The sequence below is a fragment of the Cynocephalus volans genome, chromosome 7 (assembly GCF_027409185.1).
Source record: "Cynocephalus volans isolate mCynVol1 chromosome 7, mCynVol1.pri, whole genome shotgun sequence".
Classification (NCBI taxonomy): domain Eukaryota; kingdom Metazoa; phylum Chordata; class Mammalia; order Dermoptera; family Cynocephalidae; genus Cynocephalus; species Cynocephalus volans.
In genome coordinates, this window is record NC_084466.1 from 34,518,874 (window position 1) to 34,541,679 (window position 22,806).

Sequence of the window (22,806 nt, forward strand, 5' to 3'; positions counted from 1 at the left end):
TATAGACAAAACGGTCACTTGTTTTGGTAGAGCCCTGAATCAAGCTGAGCAGTAAAATGTTCCAAATGCTCCCGATTTTCTCTCATAGTAAACAAGTCAGAGAGTGCACTGACAGTGATAGCTGGACCTCACATCCAAATAGTTCACTGATTGCAATCAAACAATTAAGGATGTACAAATTTCTTCTTGAATAAATTCTTCTCTCTTGGCCTTATTAAAAGAGAGAATGAACTATTATAACAAAGTATTTCTGAGATTATTACATGTCTTTTTTTTTTTTGCTTTCTTAGAAGGCTATTGTCATGATGGAGTTATTAATTCTGTTTTGGAGACATCTTTTAATTAGTAATAGAATTCAGGACCCAGCATTCCTAGATTTAGACAATTGTGTCCAGAAAAAGCATGCCAATCATAATATAATTAATTGGCTACAAAAAAATGAGATCTTCCAAATTGTTTTGGGAATCTGTCATTCCTATACTGAGAATAAACCCCAGACACAATGAAGTGGTCTTAATGAATCAGAAGCCCTGCTCTCTCCCTCTACTCTATATTTATTCCATTTTTACAACAGTTTTTGGTTTGATTTAATACATTGTTGTAGAAGAAAGGGCCCATTAAACAGCTATAGAAAAGTGAGAAATGTGTTCCTTTTAGGTTTTTATACTTTTAAAATGATATTCAGATGATTTTTAATTACTACAAAAGCATTGAGATGTTAATGCACTTTATATAAAAGGGAGGGATACCATTCCATCCATCCTTTTCTGCAGTGAATTTCAACTCTAAGAAAATTATTTCTTTTGATCCACTCTGATAGCATGTAATAAAAGAACAATAAAACATATGGCTCAATTACCACCACTTTGCATCAAGCATGAATTAATGAATATCAAATTATTATTAATTGTTTCTTCTGGCTCTCTCTCCATAGAACAGTGATTATATGTTGCTATATTTTGATAAGCATTTTGTATTTAACACTTTATGGACCAGTCTCAAAGAGGAACAGATGTGTACAATTATTATACAGGAGAATAATTCTTTGAATTTATCAACACTTGAAAAATACACGATCATCCTTTAATCTCCCTAGTTTATGTCAGCTTTTTGAAACTGCCTTAAAACTTTCTTAGAATTCCATCCCCACCTCAATGTTCCATACACCTCCCTTCAAGGAACAGTTGCTGTGTGCTCATTAAATAGTTTATTAGTTCAAGTTATCAGTGTTAGTAATAATACTGATTCTTCCCATGATTATTGAATTTTCATTTTCTTCAGAAAAATCTCTTTTAGAATAAAAGCTATGCAAAATCAGTGTTAATGAATGATATTTATAGACACTCCACAAAAAGACTCTGTGTAACCAATGGCTCATTTTATTTTTATAAGCCTTCTGTGAATATAAAGTGCTATGTAAAATGAATACATTGAACAAGCTAAAGAACATGTCTATTGTAGTCCATAACCATTACTTCTCATAGATTATTCGTACACCCAGATTTTGAAATGCATGCAAAGAAAATTTGACAAATTATAATATGTAAACTATACACGTCATACTATTTTACCTATTACCAACAAATGTGTTTCTTTCTGGTTTTAAAACACAGTCTCTAAAAACCATGTCTGTGTTAAACAGAAGGATGACATTAAGATTAAACTGTTTATACATCTTTTCTAGGTCAATATGCTTAACAAATACATGTACAGATATGTTTCTAAAGAGCAAACTAAAACTTGTTTTAGAGTCAGAGAATTTGGAGAGTGAAAAGGTACCTTAGAAATCATTTTGTCCAGGGTACCTCATGTTACAGATAATGGCACAGAGATCTGGAAAGTTTAACTGATTTTCTGAGGTCCATACAATTTTTATGTTAACGTCTTTTTACCAAACTTTATAAAAAAATTTTATCAGCATTTCTTTTGCAGATGAAGGAAGTATCTTTGCTTCTTAGAGTTTGTCAGGATATCAGTAATGTCTGTCAATCCAAAGTCTTTGGGAAATAAAGGTGACAAAATAAGAAACTTGGTATTAATGGAAACCATGAGGCACAGACAAAATACGGAGCAGAGCTGGACCTGGCCAGGGCTGACAATGCTCACTGACATCAGAAGTGTCATTCTTTTGACATCAGTAACTAAAACCACTTGAATTTTTTATCACTAAATCTAGCCAGATACCAGATGTTTCTTTTCATGTGTATGACCTTACCGAAGGCAATTATGTTATTTATGCAATAGCAGAATTGTTAACTTTATGAGAGTTGGTCTTCAGTGTAAAAGCTTTTCTAGGTTACATATTCTTAATATAAAACTGTTAATTCCTTAATGAATGCTTTTCATCTTGATTTCCATGTGCCAGAATTATTGAATCCACTTTGCTGAAAGATTTAAAGAAAATAACAGTTAGATATACACTTCAGTACATAGCTAAATTCAGCCCATAGCTAAAATTAAAAAAACAATCATTCATCCAGTGGGTAGTGGTGGATCGAGCATTCCACTTTTCCTTCTACTCCTGAATTCATCACTGTGGCTTTTAATCATACTATATATATAAAGTACCAGATGCCTGGCACACATGTTTATGAGATGCCTGAGAGCCATATCTTGACAACTTTTATGTACTATAAAAAACGCAAGCCTACACAGGCAGGGAAGGACACACAAAACTTCTGAGTCTTTTGTTAACCACACCGTTAAGCCGCATCATAGACTTCTAGGAGACTGGAAGTTTTAGAGCTACCAACATGCACATCAAGACCCATGATATAAAATTGGATCATGATAAGACTGCTAAATTAGAAAGAAAAGTGAACATGAAAACAGTCTGGAAGACGCAGAAAATAGAAGGCAAAGTATGAATATCATTAGGTTTGTTCTTGTATTGATTCTGCAGCCTGATGGAACGTGGGTTTCTGAATATTCTTCAGAGCATTTTCTAGATGTAGCCTCCTAGTACCTCATGAATATCTCACATTTGTCATTAAATTTCATACTTTGGATCCCTATAGGAACCCCAAATGTTCCTCTTAAATTCACTACACAAACATCAGGGGAAAAATGCCTTTCATGTAGTGCTGTTGACCAGCCCCTCAATATCATTTTGGTTATTCTATCTACTTACTACTGAATATAAAAACAAAATGTGGATACTGGCTTTTTAAAAACCAATCAAGTTTCACAGGACTTTATTTTGCTAATATATCGTGCACTTTGCACATCTTTTAAATCAGCTTATAAGCCTTTCATGCTTAATTCATCGAAAATGTTAGTTAAAAATACAGGTCCTTAATGTTTACTTCTCACATTATTTATGTTAATTAAGAGTCCAAATTATAATAACATTGGTCTTAAATTGCTAAAAAAAATACTTAGATGCTATATTTAATATAGAATTATATAGCATCAACTCTAAATTTTCCATTAAAAGTAACATTAAAAGGCATTTAATGTTATAACCAAATTAGGTAAAAAAAAATATGTTGAAGTGCAAGTGTAAGAGGTCATTCACAAAAATGGACTTCAGTTGAAACAATTATTTGAGCAGAGAAGATCTATTTTTGTTTGGAAAACAAACTATCACTTTTGGATAGAAATGGAGAATTTTCTAAAATAAATGACCTCTTTGCTTAGTTGTATCTGTGTCTGGTTTGATATCAGAAGACAGTATAAATGTTGGGTAATTTTATACCATTAAACAAAATACTACCATAGTGTAACTATCTGCAGCTGAATTCTTAGTTAAATATAATTCATAAAACATTTTTACTTTATTGGAATACATCATTTTCAATAATGCTAAATGCTCAGTCATGTCAGCAAAAGTTATTGTTTCTTACAGAGAGTAACACTTACCCATAACTTTAGAGTAGCAAGGTTCACAATGTATTGTCTGTTTATAAATCCAAATACTATCACCCGCTTTTAGATTTTCCAAAGGCCGTTTGCATATTTCACACTAAAGAAGAAATAAACAATATATAAAGTTCACATTATAGATGAAGTCTAGATTCTTAGAGGAACAGGGATAGAAAAGCCCTTTCAATTCACTGAAGACTATTCTCCATAGCAACAATCAGATAGAGCCTCAAGAGAAACTACAAGGAAATTGAGAGCGGACTTGCCTATAATACATGTGCTGAACTTTTAAAATAAATTGGTACATCATCTCTCTACCATGGAGGTACATTTCAGGGCATATCTACCACTAAAGTTTTTACTTAACTTACAATGGAGTAGATACAAGTTTCCAAAACTTGGGTATGCCAAGATCAAGATCACCACTCAATATCTCAAACAAAAACACAAAGCTGCATTTATTATTTGCTTACGTAAGGGAGAGCTATGCTGTCCAGGCATAACTTCACTGAGCGAAACAAGCTGCTGATCTTAGAGGTTTAGGGGGATAGTTTGTTACAGAGGCAGGAAGGCAAGCATTAGACCTGTCCACTGCTGATTGGCTGACTTCCAAGCATGAGGCTGTTTCTGATTGGTTGGTTGGCTTTCAGAAGGAAGTTTACTGAAGTAAATTGTCATTGATCAATTGGACATGTTTAAGCCAGGTCAGGTGGTTCTTTATTACCATGGCTATAGAACAATGTCTTTTTCTAGGAGCATGAGGACGTTTTTATTCTGTTAGTCATATTTTATTGAAATTACATTGCAAATGGAAATAAATCATCTAAAGTACAGTAAGTCAAAATTATTTCTATTTACCAAAAGTGATAATCAGGAGGAGAATTTTCTTGTTTTAGAAAATTTTCTTCATAGCAATTTTAAATAAAGAGCTGTAGACTAGCTTTTGTTTAACTGAATATATTTCATAATGAAAAGAATGTAACTTCATAGTCTCATAAATAATTATGCAATCTTCAGATTATATTTTTATATGGAATTCTACATATTATATCCTACAATTGGATTTCTTTTTTCTCAAAATGAAGTACCATATTTCTAATTGGTATGTGTCACTGTAAGAGAAGCAATCAAGTAACAAAGTACTGCATCTATTTGACAGGTTAGATTATTTGCATGAACCATAGAATATCAGCACTAGAAAGGATCCATAGATTTAGGCAAATGGTTCTCAAACTGCCTGCACATTACATCTGTCTAAGGAGCTTCCAAAACTATCCATGCCCAGCAATCATCTCTGATATGCCTGATATAATTGGGGCTGGTCCCAAGCATTCTTTATTTTCCTAATCTGCTCAGATGCTTATTATGTATAAGGTTTAGAACCACTAGTCTAGTTGACTACCTCATTTTACAGGTAAGGAAAATGAGGCTAAGGTAATTTAGGTGGCTTTCCAAAGTCACACAGACACAGTTACTGGAAGAGACAGAACTAGAACTCATGTCTTCGGATTCTTAGTTTAGTGCTCATGCAAGAATGAAAAAAAAATAGCCTATAAAAGCGCAAACTATGAAGCATGCTACCAGTGAAAGCTTTATTATTACTTATTAAGCCACAAGTAATTAGAATTAATAATGCTCTCAAAAGTAAACTGAGTTTCAACTATCATTAAACCCATCAGTCCTAATTTGATGATGTAAAAGCCGCTAGCTTTCTTCTCAACAGTCTATTTTCCTTTTTTGGTTTCATTATATATTTTATGTAATGCATGATTTATTAAAATATTGCAAAAACTTTTATTAAAAGAACAAGTGTTTATCTTTTTCACAGATTTAAATCTCTAGGGTAGGAGTGAATAAATGTATCAGTAATCAATTCTAAGCCTAAAACCAGGATGGTAATTACAAACCTTTGAGGTTTGGCACAGAACTCTGAGAAATATTTAAGTAGTGCATTATTAATGTGGATGATAGTGTTTCTAAAAACTTTAACTTCATCTCATGCATTTCATTAAAAAGTATTTTTATTCCATTCATCATGTAATTTCATATTTAGTTAAGTGAAATAAACACATTCTTACCTTAAAGCAAGTGGAATGGCAGCAAATTTGTAGTTCATCTAAAATCATTTTAGTTTCTACACCCAAGGGTTTTCGGCAGTAAGTGCACATATCTCTTTCAATGACAGACCTATAGGGACATAAGCAATTAAAAATAAATTTGCCACCATACAAAAGACAGATGTATTCCCTATAAAGGCATGTGGAAATGATATATTAATTTTGATAATACTTTAGGAAATTGTGCAAAACTCAAGGAAAGTTTGAGGTTTACTTGTTCTAGTAATAGAATTGATTCTTCTAGTTACCTCAAAATGATGTCAAAGAATTAACATGATAGAAATTCTCAAATTATTAATTCATCAGTAGTCAAAGTGCATCTGAGCAGGACAAAGATGTTAAGAATTAAGTCACAAGTACTGCTTGAAGCTAGAAGAGGGTTTTTAATTATTAATTTACGTATATAATTTTATAGAATATGTGGAAAAATTATGCTGAAGATTAATACACAGTTTTAACTCTCAAAACATTTAATAGGGCCAAAATAAAAATCTGTTCAAGAGTGTGTCAATAAACCCACAAATGATGAATCTGCAGTGCTCAGGACTCTAGGGTCTAGAGTCACCAAAATATTCCTCTTGGTGTCATTGTAAGACTCAAGATACAGGGATACCTGTCATGACAAAATTTATACTCTCCAGAAAGATATAACCCCACCAAATTTGATGGGGAAAAAATTTTTATTATTTATTTTAGAAAAATAACTTTCAACAAAAAGTGAACTATAGATGTGATCAGCAGAGTCCAAAATACCCTGGATCACACCAAAGCCTTCCTTTTGGAAGGTCTTAGGATATTATATAGGACCTTGCACAGTTTAATTTTGGAGCTTTAACATGCAGGCTGAAATTTCCAGAGTAGAATACATAATGAGGTGGTGAAATAAAAACAGCCAATACTTATCTAGTGCTTAATATACAAATGTATTTTTCCATGTACTTTACTTACATAAATTCATTTATTCTTAACAATATGCCTGAGAAGCTAGTACTATTATTATCATCACTTTATAGAAAAGGAAACTAAGGTACAGAAGGGTAAATAACTTGCTGCTGTCACGACACCAGTGAGTGGCAGAGCCAGGGTTTAAATGGAGGCAGCGTGGTCCCAGCGTCCTTGGCTTGCCCATGGGATCTATTGGGTTCACTGTGTTGAGATGAGCTAGTCATGCCCAGGGGCCACTATCTTATCATCAAGCCCAGGAGTAGAAGCAGAGAGAAGGGAAAATAGGAGGGAGAAGAGGTAGGGGAAGAAACATATTGGAGTAGGTAAATCTGGCCTGGTTTCCTACTTTCGGTCATTCTAGTAACCTCCCCCTAACCCTTATGTACATAAACAAGTATTTATTTCTTTCAGTTCACTCTGTAGTTACTCGTTTATAGATACCTGGCAAATATTTTCCTGTGGGTTATCCATATATACATACACATGTACGCACACACTTAAATATCCCATTGAAGAGTGTAAGCACTTCAAGAGCAGAAAATAGGTGCTCTATGTCATTCCACAGGCACTGAGCTATAGGAGCTGGGAATCCAGAGCGGTGGATCGTCTCCTCTGATGAGAAGCTCTTCCCACTGTGGAAGCCAGATGTGTGATCTGATGACGGTAGGATACCATAGGTATGTGGAAAGAGTCAGCACAGCAAAGCTAGGATGGAAACTAACCCCTGGGGAGAAGTCAGGAAAGGCTTGTCAGAAAAAAATGCCATATGGGTTAATGTGTGAAGAAGAAGGAGCTCTCCAGGTGGGCTCAGCATGGTGCGGGGAGGGGTGGGATGTGGGTGGGGGGCATCATGGAGAAGTTCCAAGCAGAAGGAACAAGCTGTGCAAAGGAGCTGTTCAACGAGGGTGTGTGAAGTGGTTGACATCAGTAGGAGCAGGGTCTGGAGGACCACAGAGAATGTGCAGAGGAAGTTGGTCTTTATCCTGTAAAGTGAGAAGTCAGTTCACACAACAATCAACAGCAAAAGTTGCTTGACTCACTGGCCTTTGGAGAATTGACTTTTGCACTGATGACTAAGAAACATTTGAAAGCCACTCTAGAAACAGGACTGAAATTCTTCATATTAACAACAATACTTGTATGAAGAATGTTTTCCTTCCTTAACTTAACAATAAAAATATAAGGGTGGGGAGGGCGGGGGAAGAAGTGGTAGAACAATGGGTACAAAACCGTGCTATCTACCCTAAGTGAATCATTGTGCAGTATATGCATGTATTGAAACAACACACTGCACCCCACAAATATGTCCAAGTAAATGTTTAAAAAAAAAAAAAAAACAAGCCCAGGGAAAGCCTGATGTTGGCATTGTCCTCATTAAGATTGTAAAGTCAAAGATCTTTCCAAAGCATTATTACTTTATGAAAAACTTAGCTTTGTTTTGTTTGTTTGTTTGTTTTAGTTATCTAGACAGTATTTGTAGTTCTAATGCTTATATTAGATGACTTTACTACTCAGAAGGGTGTGACTTAAAGGCAGGACATTTAGCAGAGTATTGCTAATGGACAACATCTTGTAGAAGTGTCAGAAAAGGGATATAATTTTGATGCCAGGTCCATTCATATTTCCCTTAGCAAATAGGACATGGGTTGATGTTTTCAGAAAATGTTGACTGAGTAGTTAGTTGTAAGGTGCCAAGCACTGAATTAGAAGGTTAAGCTACACATAAAAGTCAGATGTGTCCTTACTCTCAATGAATCATATTTCCAGCTCCTGCTATAGATAAACACCATCAGTGGAATATATCAGACATTTGCATTATGGCTAGTTTCCAGTGGTTAGGTTAAAATGCTAGTTATTTATTTTTATTTACTCTACTGGAAATCTGCAGGCCACACTCTCATGAATGCTACGTAGGTGCCCCACTTAAAATTAAATGGTAAAGAGGATCATGAACAGCAAAAGCCTTGAATGAGGCCAGTTCATCAGCACTAAATCAATATTGATCCTCACCCCACTTCTGGGAGCTGAGCTTGGGTCCAGAGTGGGTCATAGCAGCACATCCATGCAGCCGTGTCAGGCGAGACGGCTTCAAAAAACCACAAGGAGGGAAGGCTGAGGGCACAGTCTGGTGATGCAATGAAGCTAGATACTAATAACGTGGCAGTAATGGGAACTCCTGGGAATCACCAGCAGCAGAGGGGCTGTCCTGGGACCCAGCTGTAAGTCACAGAAAGGTCTTTTGGAATAATGTGCATTAAAATCAGAGAGCTGCAATAGCCAGGAAGCCAAGAAGCAAATTCCTGGATGCAGAGGTTGCTGTTAGTGAGCTGTACTCTGTTCTGTTCATGCATATCTATAACAATTAGCATCAAGAGAGCCATCTCCGAGTACAAAGGACAAAGGATGACAAGAATATATATGTGTACATATACGCATATATATGTATGCCTGTGTATATACATACATATATACTTTAATGTATGGAAATACAGACATACTCACCTATCTGAAGTTGAATAAACAGTCTGTATATATTTTCCAGAGATATTCTCCTGATATCCATCCTTTGGTGATTTACTAGAAGCAAACATATATGGACATATGAGAATCAGGCTATTTTCCCTAGTATTGATGTCCATACCTGTACACAGGTAAGGAAACACACTCACATCCCTCACACAGCTTTATTATATTTGTGTGTGTGTAAAGTGACAAGCCAGGATGATGCACTGACACCTTTAATATTTTAATCTGTAGAAGTATTGACACACATGCCTCCTCTAAGTTGTCATATCTACCAAAGTAAATAGAGAGTAAAAAATATAGGAACAAATGTGAGCAGGCAAAGAAATTACCATTTTTCATGAAATTTATACTTGCGCCTTACTTATTTACTTAAAAAAAAAAAAAAAAGCTGTAAGATTCTTTGGCCTCACCCCACAGTCCGTGTAGTCTAACATAGACAAAGGAAAGACACAAAGCACAGGCAGGTGAGCCATACACACACATGCCACTCACAGGGAGACACGGAAACTCCTAAAAATTAGAGAAAGCTCTAGAAGTTTTTTTTTTTTTTTTACTTGAAAGCATCCAAGAAAGAATGACTTTGAATGAAAGCAAAAGAAGAATAATTTTTAAAAGTCCTCTCTTTTCTATTTTATAGATTGTCCCAGTTTGTAAATGTCACTGTTTCCTGGAGACAAATGAAATCTATAACGAGCTGGCTCCTCGTGATTGCTTCCCAAGTACTTATGCTACCTGGGAGTATATTAGGACTGGAAGCAATATGTTCCTATTATTTCAAACACTGAGTGATAACTCCACAGACCTCACATGGGACTTTTTGATGAGAAATCTATCTCTTCTTCCAAACTTCCCACAGGCAGACTGCTGTCAGAACTAGAATCTGTTTCATGAAACATGTAACCCCTCAATGCTAAGTGAGTTTGCACATATTTATGCATGATGCATATATCATTACTCCCATTTTATTGATAAGAAAACTGAAACTTCAAGAGTAATTTTGCCAAGACTATGTGATTAGTAAATGACAAACAAGGATTCAACCCCAAATCTGATTTTAGGCACTCTATAGTATATTGCACTGTCTGTCCGTACAGATTTTAGGAAAGTTAGGGATGCTTGAGGTGCATCACTGTCCTTGTTAGGTTAAGGTACAGAGGCCTTCCAATCCTTCAGTAGCTTTCTGGCCTACACACTATTGGCTTGATATGCCACAATATTAATATTACCTTTCAGAGAGAGAGTTCTCAGACCTGAATGTGAATCAGAAACACCTGAAGAGTTTGTTAAAACACAAATCGCTGGTCCCCACCTGCAAAGTTTCTGGGTTTTAGCAGGTCTGGAATGAGGCCAAAGAATTTTCATTTCTAACAAGTTCCTAGATGTTGCTGATGATGCTGGCCCAGAGACCACACGTTGAGAATTGCTGTTCTGTATGTGTACATGATACACACATGCATATATACACTAAAGTATATTAAAAAATAAACTATAGTCATCATAGTTAAATAATTCAAGTATGTGTTAGTCTTGGCCCTTCCATGAATAAATTTAATATTTTTCTGGTCAATTATTGAATAAATCAAAAACTCTAAAGTACAGTGTTGGGCTGGCCCGTGGCTCACTTGGGAGAGTGCGGTGCTGATAACACCAAGGCCACGAGTTCGGATCCTATATAGGGATGGCCAGTTGGCTCACTTGCTGAGCGTGGTGCTGACAACACCAAGGCAAGGGTTGAGATCCCCTTACCAGTCAACTTTAAAAAAAAAAAAAAAGAAAGAAAAAAAAAGAAAGTATAGTGTTTAATAGAATATTCCTAATTCTAAAAAATCACCATTTCTTAAAAAATCAGTATTATAGTTGTTTGGCATTTTGTTCCCATAAGACATATTTTTAAAAAGCAAAATATATTGTTGTAATATTCCATAAGGGTAACAATGTTTGATAGAGATTATTACATAAATATAGAATAAATGACTATGTTATTTTTATTCCATTTGCCAATATATGGTGTCTTGCCTTCACTGTGACATTACTTCGAAACTACTTATCTATTTACCAATTTCTTTCAAATTTAGTAACTACTTGCTATTTTAAAATTTATCCTGAAATATTTTATCTTTTAGTTTAATTAAAAGACAGCAGAAATCACTGACCTGAACACACTATAGAGTAAGAACTGGATTAAGGAGAAAAATCAATCCTGAGGTTGCATTTTATAAGGTAAACTATGCTTGGGTTTGAGAAATCTATTTTTGGAGGCTTGCTCACCTCCTAACATGTACTGAATTTCTTGCAGACCTCTTCTCACAGAAGACCTCCCTTGATACTCTGCTCTTAGGTCTCTTTGATTAAATCATGTCATGTATATCCACAGTTGTTTTACCCACCATTCCATTACCCCACAATTAGGCCAACTCTTGTTTTCATATTCCTTGAGAACCAAATCAGTTGTGAATCCCCGACCTTAGTTGATATTTTCCTCAATATCCATCACTCCAAGCAGCAGATTTCATGGGACATCAAGTCCCTGTAATTTGGGCCAGAGTACATCTGCTCAAAGTTATACCCTTTATTTCAGATTGGAGGCACACAACAGTAGACAGAACCATTTCTAGGTAGGATAGGACTCTAAATTAGTATAGGAATATTTGTGTAACTTTATAAAGCTTATTATAACCATACAGTCATATACATTTATGTGAGAACTTTCAAATGGCAATCTTATTATGCAGTGTTATATTACAATATTATTTAGTCCATCCAATGACTATGATTATTTACCAACTACTTACTATTGGAAATATAAAGAATAATAGACATAGAACTTGATATACTCTTAGATGGTCTTCAACTTGAAAAACACATACTGTAAAATAATAGCATCTCTTGTTAAACATAGATCATTTCAAAATTATAAATATAGCAAAATATTTAAAATAAATTTCCAATACCTATTCTCCACATATGTCCTTGTGTACACAACAGTATCCTTTGATCCTGAATGCTTGGTTCCAACATTGGAGCTGCAATACAGACCACAAACACACTCACATCCCTTTAAACTTCATGTTTAAAGTTTTTTTGCTATGATAATAAAAACAAGGCTATTAACAAATTCAGTGCAAAGAGTAATGCTTGTATATTTCTTCTAAACTATAATTGTTGGAATGTAAATATTAAAGTGGTATTAATCTACTTCTGCAAAATTTCTTTGTGCCTCCCATTTTAACTTCCACTGTCTTGGCCTACTTCCATAGTGTTATGATTGGTCACTCAAGAAATCTGTTGTAGAGCATGAAGATTATTTTGAATATTTGTGCGATATGTTTTAGTGCGTTTCCCTGATGTCCATTCATATTTCCAAACCATAACTTTCCCCATAAACCTTAAACAAGAAGTAAGCCTTAATTAAATATCATGACAACATCTGATTTAATGAAACCTTTAGATTTGCCTAAAGATGTCAATACCAGTGTCACAGTCGTGCTTTTTTATTGTAGACTTTTTCGGGAAAATATCACATTTTACACTTCCTTGTCCAGATGTCACCACAATGACTGAGTTGCTAACTCAACACTTTTGTATAAGACTGTTTACATATAACCCCAGATAAAGAAATTTCTGCATTTCGAAGGAAGGGTCAGGTTGGGTATAGGATTTGTTTTCAAAGAAATGGAGAACAGATTTGTCATTTGTTTTGTAATCAACCACAGTACCTGAGACTATTCCTGGCTTCATAAGAATAGGCAGTGGTGCTCCTGGACTGGTTGTGTAGACCACTGGTGAATCCATTAATGTGGCCGTCTAGCCTGAGAAAGCAAACACAGTGTTTAGCATTAAAATCAAAGCCACTTAAAAGTTTTTTGTTTTATTAAAATTCTGCTCAATTCACATTATTTTGCATACAGTAAACCTCTTTATGTTTCCCTTATTTCTGCACAGATACACAAATAGAATACATGTACTATTTTACTCCTTCCACAGAAACCACTGTCTTTTACCTTTAAAAATAACCTACAGACATGTGCCACATTATCTAACACATGGATAGAATACCTTTTAATCAACATCACAAATCATCTGAAATTAGTTCCCATAATATTTTCACACCAGTAGTGCCATTTTAGGAAACTTCCCATGTACAATATATTTGTGAGTTTATCAATTTAATGAAAATGATTCAGGTGTTGCTTTGAGAAATTCCAGTCTTCATTTTGCTTTTCATGAAAGGCAATACTTTGAAGATTGCAGAATTCTGACCTAGATTTCTGTTAAACTAAAAATGTCACTGTGTTTAACAAAGTATAGGCATATTTGCTTTTCCCTATGCAACAGAAGGAGTTCTTAAAGCAATAATAGTGAACACGTTAGCTCCTTTTCCTCCATGTTAGTAAACTTTGACATAGGAGAGATGTGAAAACCTAAAGGAGAGTTTGGATCTTAATCAAGCCTTCTCATTTTCAAACAGGCTGTTCCTTCCATTTTAAGATGGCTCTTAAAGAAAAGGAAAACATTTGTTCACATCATAACATCTGGCACACAGAAAATCATGTTTTGGTTTTAAGGGATCTGTTTCAAGAAATACAGCCAAGTTAAAAATGGTACTAAGTAATGAGAAGATGGAATTAATACTATTAGAAGATTTTCTAATATGATCATTAGAATATGTCATTTCAGGAATAATAAACCTAGCAAGGAATTGTCTGAAAATATTCAAGTCATACAATATACAATATCAAACCCAACTCTAACAAATAGCTTCAAAAACAAAGGTTATCAGTGAGTTTAAAATGTGTTTGCATTGTCTTCAGCAATGTAAAATCAAATATTATCAGCTGACAAAATCTGCAAACAGGAGAGGGAAATAATTTGTAGATGTTATGGACTGAATTGTGTCCCCCCCCCCAAAAAAAAAAATTTGTGTGTTGAAGCCCTAACCGCCAATGTGATTATATTTGGAGACAGGCTTATAGGGGGGAATAAAGGTTCAGTGGAGTGGTAAGGGTGGGGTCTTAATTTGATAGGACTAGTTCACTAGTTTTTTCCATTGGTGTCTTTTCTCTGTTTCAGAATCCAATCCAGGATACCACTTCCACATTCATCATGTCCTTTTAGTCTCCTAGGGTTTGTGATAGTTGCCAAGTCTTTTGTTCTTGTTGTTTTTCACGAGATGGTGACATATGGTAACACTAATTTTTTTGTTATTTAGAAGTATAGAAATGGAGCTGCAGAAACAACACTTTGGTAACCAATGGAACAACTTGTAGTGCTTTTAAAATGCTACTGGGTCCCACCTCCAGATATTCTGATTTAATTGGTTTGGGGTATGGCTTGGGTACTACTATCCTTTAAATCTCTCTAGAGAGTCCACATGCAGTCAAGGTTGAGAACCACTGATTTAAATGTTGGAAAGTCCAACATCTTACCCAAAAGAGCACTGATTCTCAACGTATGGTACCTGAAACAGCAGATGATTCTGATGTACACAAAAGTTTGAGAACTAGTGCAATAAAAGAACCTCTGCCAAAGCATTTCCCTCAAATGCCTTAAATAATCCTTGTAAATGAGAACTCAAGACTCAAAATGTTTGTCACTTGACAGCTTTATTCTTAGGAAGTTATCTTTCATTGAAACAAATTGCTGAATTGTAACTTTCAATCAATCACTACAGTTTAATTAAGTAATAACTCATAGTTCATTAAATAGTAACTCTACAAAATACAAACCCAAACTTTGTATTAAATTTTATAGAATTCCAAATGGAATTATCCTTGAGAAAATGTTTCTTTCAGTGGAAAACACTTAGAAAATTTACCTATCTGAAACCCTCATACACTGTTAGTGAGGATATAAAATGCTGTTCCTGCTTTGAAGATAGTCTGGCAGTTCCTCAAATGGTTAAACATGGAATTACTATATAATACAGCAAGTTCACTCCTCAGTATATACCCAAGAGAAATGAAAACATATGTCCACGCAAAAACTTGTATATGAATATTCATAGCAGTATTATTTATAACAACTAATTTCAACCCAATTGTGGAAACAACCCAAATGCCCATCAACTGATGAACAGATAAAATTGTCTAGCTACCCTATCTTTATAGAATTTTTAAGAAGTGTTACATGTCCTTAAAATCTGTGAAATGGCTCTATGAAATTTATTTCTCTAATAATCACTAGCCACTTAGTTTAGGGAAAGGCTCCATCCTTTAGAATGCAAATAAAAAGCATTTAAAGTTATTCCTAGTGAATTAAATTTTTTAAAAAGCATATAATTACTTGGGCATCCAATTACAATATAAAGTGAATATATTCCTGAAGTGCGTCAAGTCTGTTTAGCAGATTGGCCCAGGACTCTTATGTAGATTTCTAATTTGATTCATTAGATGCCATGAAACACTAGAGTAAGCTGACGTTATGAAGAAGCAGAAAGGGGAAGAAGCAAAAAGTCTTGGTTATCAAAAGATACAGAATAGAGAATAAGGAAGCCAATAAGTAGCAGAGAAAGCAGAGAAAGATAGATGTCAAAGCTCAGGGAGTCGCTGAGTTACATAATGACAAAGAACTAGGGCTAATATCCAAGGATTCCTGATGAAGCTTCTTCTGGCCAAGAATGAATAAACTTCCAATTCAGGCCTCTCTGAGGGCTGGTCAGGACACCATAACTGCTCTCGACTTCCCATGAAATTCCACTTTCTCATTACTGTCTCTGATAAAACCCCATTTCATGAACAAGCCCAAGTGAAACTGGGGCACATCTCAAATCATATTAAGTGGGAAGTTCCTTAATTATACTCAATCACTTACTTGTAACTTTTCCCCTCGATCCAAATACTACTTACAAATAATATTTGCATAAGATTGGTTAGTTGTCAGCCCAGTCCTATTCCCAAAATAGTGGATGTGTTTCCAGGATAAGCAAATCCTACTGAAAATTTACTCTCTCATCCTATTTTGGGGATCGAAAAAACGAAGGCAGAAAATGATTTGGGGAATTAAGGGAACATCCACCTGTTAGATTCAAGAGCCTATTGGTAGACATTATGTGAAAAAAAAGTAAGCCAGCTCTTTCCCTGGCTTTTCCACTCTCTGCAGACAATATAAAAAATACCATTTCTTTACACTTAAAAAAAAGTCAACAGAAAAGGCAGCTGCACTTTAGGAAGATAAAAAATAGAAACATTGTTTTTAGGGTTCCCCACATATGTGAGAAAGAACTGCTACACACGGAAAAATTTATTCTTTCCTAATTTAAACAGTCTGCAACAGCAATGAAGTACAGCTTCCAACCTAACTTTCTTTATAATGGCAAACAAGGTATAACAATTTTAAAGCCATTATAATCTGGGGTGTAAAGAAGTTTCAGAACTAGGTTCTGTTTTGCAACTGTGATGATTTATGCATTCTTTTAGCACTAGGTATCCAAGGAAGAGATCCCCAGAGTTCTTTCTGCACCACTGAAAACTTACCAAGCAACAGAAAGTAAAAATACATCTTCACAGCCCAAGTAAAGAACTTTGCATTTATTTCCATGATGCCTTTTACACTAAGAAATAGAACAGCAGGCCCCGAATCAGACATGCTAACAGAATTTTGTTAATTTTTTTTCCACGTCAGTTATTAAGCACTCTGTACCATAAAATTTTGCATTTGAATAATATTTATATTGAAATAGCATAATACAATTAAACACCCAGAAAATCTTCTAAGGTTACACATTATACAGGTTTATATGGAACTAATAAGAAAAAAGTAAATAATAATAAGCCTTACCTTCCATTCTTATTTTCAGACACATGAGAATTTACTTCAATTAAATTATCCAGGTCCTGATCTCTAAAGAAAAAAATACAATTTAGTTACAACATAATTTTAGAAAATAAGCAATTATTAGAAATACTTTTAAATCAGTACATAATCTTAGACATAGTCGTTTGTGGTCTATAAGGATATGGGAGACTGGAAATCTGACATTGACCTACTTGATCCATACAACTTATGGATCAAATATGAAAGTGTGCATTATATGTAAGAGAGAAATAAATAATAACTTTTTGGAAAGTCTGGGAAATCTGGTCTGAAAAGAAACCATTATTTATATTTACACTCAGCTGACATTTAATGAGTACAGACTTTGTGGCACAAAGTACTAACCACGTATTTTCACGTGGATTATCTCATTCAGATCTCACAAAATCCTGCAGGACAGCATCTGGAGCTCAGAAAGGCTATGAGAATTTTTCAAGGTCAATTAACTAATTTATGGAAGAATCAAGATTTGAGGGCAAGCCACTTGTAAATTGAAACCAACTCTTGGATGTTTACCTGGAGACTTCATTCAAGTTTTGGGGATCACAAAAACATAGGAAATCAACCCAAAATTTGAATAAACAGTTCATAACATGGAGAATAAATGGAATGATTAGATTCCTAGATCTTGGACTGTGTTATGGATTTGACATCCTTTGATGAGCTACGAGGTCCTCCAGTATGTTATTTACATATTAGTTATTTATTTATTTGGTATAACACTAATAGTTCTTGCATTTTTATTTTTTCTTTAATTCAGAAAAGGCTTTGTCATGAACCCTGTTGAGTAGGAGCACCATTTAGGAGTCAGAACAATGAGGCCATCTTTTCCCTTACTTCCTTGGCCAGGCTAGTCAACCTTTCTATGCTTCGTTTTGCAAAGTAGGACACTAATATCCAATTTCATAAGATTGCAGTGAGAATGAATGAGTTAATGTTGATAAAACTCATGGCACAATGACCAAAGTTGGGGGTGAACTGAATAAGCATTAACAATAGTTGATGGAAGTGTAGTGATGCCATGGAAGGCACTATTGATTCCACCATTTTAAGTGACTACTTTGTCATTTTTAATTCTCTCTTAAATTTTCTCATCTTTGAAATTAACTCTAGTTCTTAAAAATCTACCTTGTTATGGTCCTGAATCAGTATATGGACTCCCACTCACAAAATTAATATTGATAAGGATGCAAAATACAAGAAAAATGTTTTCATCTTTATGTAGAGTGAGATTTAATACTCTTTTTACATAACATCCAGGCCATCAGTAATTGACAAGATATGGAAATTTGGCAGCATTCCATAGCCACACTTAAAATGGTAGAAATTAGGGTAAATCACATTTTAATGTGCATTACAGTAGAAATATGCCAATTAATATGTATAAAAAGTACCAGATATCAGAAGTAAGTCAGAAGTATCAGATCATTTGATTCTTCAGTTTCAATGATGTAAAATTCAAAACCAAATTCCTCAATAGAACTGCTAGAACCATGTAAAGTAAACCACCTCACATCCTGCACATTTAGAAATGGAGACAGAGGGTTTGGATTTGCCTAATCCCTGACGGTCTTCACTAATTACTACAGCCACCTTCTTGGTATCAGAGGCCACCATACTATCTTAACAGCCTTGGTCATTAAGTGATCCCCCCTTAACATTTTAAATACTTAGGGATAATGAAATAAAATTAAAGGAATATATGGTATTCCACAATCCAGTTTCCTGGGAATGTCAAACTGGGATGGTTGGCAGTAGTAAATAGTAAAAGATCCCCAGGAAATGTCTGGACAATTAGAATTTTGTCCCTTGAAGTGATTCACCCTGCATTGCTAATGTTGGAGGAACTGAACGCCATTTTTTAAGGAAGCTGGTGGATTTCATTATAACTTGAGAGTAGGTTCATATTATTATGGCCTAATATAGCCTTTTACTAGTGGCTGCTCCATAAATATTTGTGGAATTAAATTAAATTCTCTTTTCTCCTTTGGTGAGATCTATTATTACCTTACCTAGCTCTGGGAAAAGATATTAATGGGGCCCCAAGGGGAAGATGTTAGCCTAGACTCCAAACCTTTAAGACAGTCAGTTCCATCCACTTCTAGAAGCATAGTGTACACCATGACCACATAGAAAAAGATCAGTTAAAGCCAGTTATGGACATTTCACCTCCATTTGAGTCACTCACCCAGGACCTGCCTTACTTCACCCCTAAATGCACACATTTCTTCTCTTTTTTACAAGGATTCCAGCCCTGGCTTTGTTTAGTTATTTTTTGAACTTGTTATGCATTAAATTGTGTACTCCCAAAATTTATGTGTTGAAATCCTGACCCCCACGACCTTAGAATGTGACCTTATTTAGAGACAGGGTCTTTATAGAGGTAACCAAGTTACATGACTTCCATCTTCATAAGAGGAAATCTGGATGCAGACACACACATAAGGAAAATGATGCAAAGACAGCTATCAACAAGCCAAGGAGAGAGGCCTGGAATAGATCCTTCCCTCCCAGCCTCAGAAGAAACCAATGCTGCCAATAGCCTGATCTCGGACTTCTAGCCTCCAGAACTGTGAGGAAATAAATTTCTGTGTTTAAGGTACCAGTCTGTGCTACGTTGTTATAGCAGCCCTAGCAAATGAATACAGATTGGCTTCTCCCCGCACAACGTGATTACATTTAGTTTCTCAGCCTGATGGTGGACATCCTCAATTCCTCTGGCACTTTCCACTCCTGGCTGCTGAAGGTATTACATCTTTGCTCTGCCTACACCTCTCAGCCTCCCCACCTTTCACCCCCAGGACACAAGCCCCTTTGGATCTTAGCTATTATGAGGGGGAACAAGAAGGGTTTGGACCTAAGAAAGGAGAGGAACCCAGAACCTTACAAATCCAACAACTGCAGGTACACAACTGACAATTGGAACCTGTGTATGCCTTCTGATGTGGACTGAATTGTGTCCCCCAAGTCCATGTATTAGAAACTTAACCCCCACTGCGACAGTGTTAAGAGGGTGGGAAATCCTTTTATGGTAATTGAAAGGTGGGGCATTGAAGAGGTGATTAGATTGTGAGGACCATGCCCTAGTGAATGGGTTAATCCATTGAAGGTTTAAAGGAGGTCATGGGCATGGTTCTGAGGGCTTTCAAAGGAGAGAACATGAGGAGCTCTCTCTTATTCACCATATGACACCTGCACCACTGTAGTCACCTCCAGGAAAAGGCCCACACCAGATTGTTCCCTGGACTGTGGACTTCCCAGCCTCAAAAATCGTAAGAATAAATATTGTTTCGTTACATATTACCCAGTTTCAGGTATTTCTCTTATAAGCAACAGAAACTGACTAATACACCTTCAAAGAAGCATACTCCCAAAGTGGTACAATTGTGGATAATCAGATAAACCATATTATTAGTGGTTTAATAGATTTTTTTTGTTTTATTAAACAATACCACATATCAAGTTTGGTAGAGTGAGTTATAAGATTTTAATCTGAATAATTTATATTTAAAGCCAGATTATGAAAAGTAAAAAATGTGTATTTATTTTTGTTATTCATCCTGATTGATGTCATCAGCTATAGTTGAAGATCCAATACAAGAAGTTCAGACTGTCCCAAAACTTCCCAAGTTAAAGGATTTAAAAATAAAATTTAGGTCTTTAATTAAGACTTCATCTATTGCATGGCATCTTTTACGCTGTGGTAGAAGATGAAGAACTGTGAGTCTAAGTGTGAAAAATAGATTTTTATAGAAATCCAGCTAAATGCTGCAGGGTTGAACAAAGGCTTGATTTCAAACCCTTTCCCTGGCAGTTGCAGTGGAAGTAAGACCTTATAATTTTGTATATTTATGAGCAGTTGGAATTAATTCTAAGAAAATCACTAGTTCTCTGTAGATACAGAGAATTGCTAAAGAGTAAATTGTTGTTAACCATTGCAACTAATAGTGCTTTTCTTATTGTAGATTTCAAAATGTTTGGGAGAAAATATGAGTTATACATGGGGTAAATCCACAGGATACTTTTTGGAATATAAGAATTTATCCATGTTAGAATAGTGTAGTTTGTTTTCCACTGCCACAGTAAGGAAAATAACACTCCCTTATACAGCAGATTAAGGGAAAAAATAGAGATTCTGGAGCCCAAGGAATTGTCTCTTACTGCACAACTTTTCCTAGGATAAGCACTGCATGACAGAAAGTTATTAGCTCACTCCTAACTGCTCTTCCTCTCGCAGGTGGGTGTGGGAGGTATTTATTAATAGATAGCAACTCTCTATACAGCTAACTTAAATTGCTTTTGTAAAGTATCAAACACATTTGCAAAATTAAGAGCCTCCATATAAAAAATTTACTATGGTATTTCTTTTATGCCAAGAATGAAATCTCAGGCATTAGGCTTTTGTCCAAAAGGAATATTTGTGTCTCTGAAAGGAGTATAGAATACAGTGAGATAATTGGTATAATTCCTCAATTTTTAACATAGAGAAATGGGCCCAACTTTACGTATTTTTAAATATTTTTATAATTCTTTTAAATGAGGAAGTCTTAAAGATTTCATATTAAAGAAATTAACAGGTCCTTAGAGAAGTTGGACAACTTTGGAATTTTAAATATAAGATGTGACTAAGGATTTCAGTGGCTCTAATTCACCATGATTTATTGAGACTATGTCATGAGCAAAAGATAGTCATTGGCTCAAGCAAGGAGACCAGTTAAAACAAATCTGATTTCTTCCCTTCTGGTTTCACTTATGGGGGCTCAGAACATTAGAGCTAAAAGGCAATAGACTGTATCTAGGTGGACTATCATAAGGCATTGATTAGTTTGAGATTTAGCCTTTAATTCACAGAATATCTGTGTTTTTAATAGTACTATAGCTTTTCTATTTATTTCATTTACTAAAAGGGAAATTTATAATATAAATGCATACATGAGTAAAAAAGAAAAATCTCAAATCAAAAATCACCTTTGTACCTTAAGAAACTAGAAAATGAACAGCAAACTAAGCCCAGACCTCGAAAAGGAAATAAATATAAAAATTATATAGATAAAAGAAATAGAAAATAGAAAAAAAAAAAAAAAACAGAAAAGCAATTAAACCAAAAGTTGGTACTCTGCTGAGATCCACAAAATTGACAAACCTTTACCTAGATGGACTGAGAAAAAAGAGAGAACACTCAAATAACTAAAATCAGAAATGAAAGAGGGGTCATTACAACCAAATTTACAGAAACCAAAAGGGGTATAAGAGAATATTATGAATAATTGTTGGTCAACAAATTAGATAATCTAGATGAAATGAATAAATTCCTAGAAACACACCACCTACCAAGACTGAATTATGAAAAACAGAGAGTTTGAACAGAACTATAGCTAGTAAGATGAGTGATTATCACTTTTTGGATTCCTGATGCAGGACTCCCTTGAGAATTTCTTGTAGGGCTGGTCATGTGGTGGCAAACTCCTGCAGTTTTGTTTGTCTTGAAAATACACTATTTTTTCTCTCATTTCTGAAGGATAGCCTTGCCGGGTATAGTTTT

General features: G+C 35.0%; 1 protein-coding gene across 1 annotated transcript in view; it reads right to left on the reverse strand.

The window, feature by feature from the left end:
* Positions 1-1,455: 1,455 nt before the first annotated feature.
* The window catches only part of SCEL (sciellin), a 103,148-nt gene continuing 81,797 nt past the window's right edge, over positions 1,456-22,806 (reverse strand). The window contains exons 27-32 of the mRNA XM_063103115.1: positions 17,229-17,291; positions 12,404-12,475; positions 9,429-9,503; positions 5,943-6,051; positions 3,862-3,964; positions 1,456-2,384 (exon numbers count right to left, since the gene is read on the reverse strand). Of these exons, the coding sequence (XP_062959185.1) occupies positions 2,368-2,384; positions 3,862-3,964; positions 5,943-6,051; positions 9,429-9,503; positions 12,404-12,475; positions 17,229-17,291 (439 nt within the window). The 3' untranslated portion in view covers positions 1,456-2,367. The remainder of the gene's footprint in view (positions 2,385-3,861; positions 3,965-5,942; positions 6,052-9,428; positions 9,504-12,403; positions 12,476-17,228; positions 17,292-22,806) is intronic.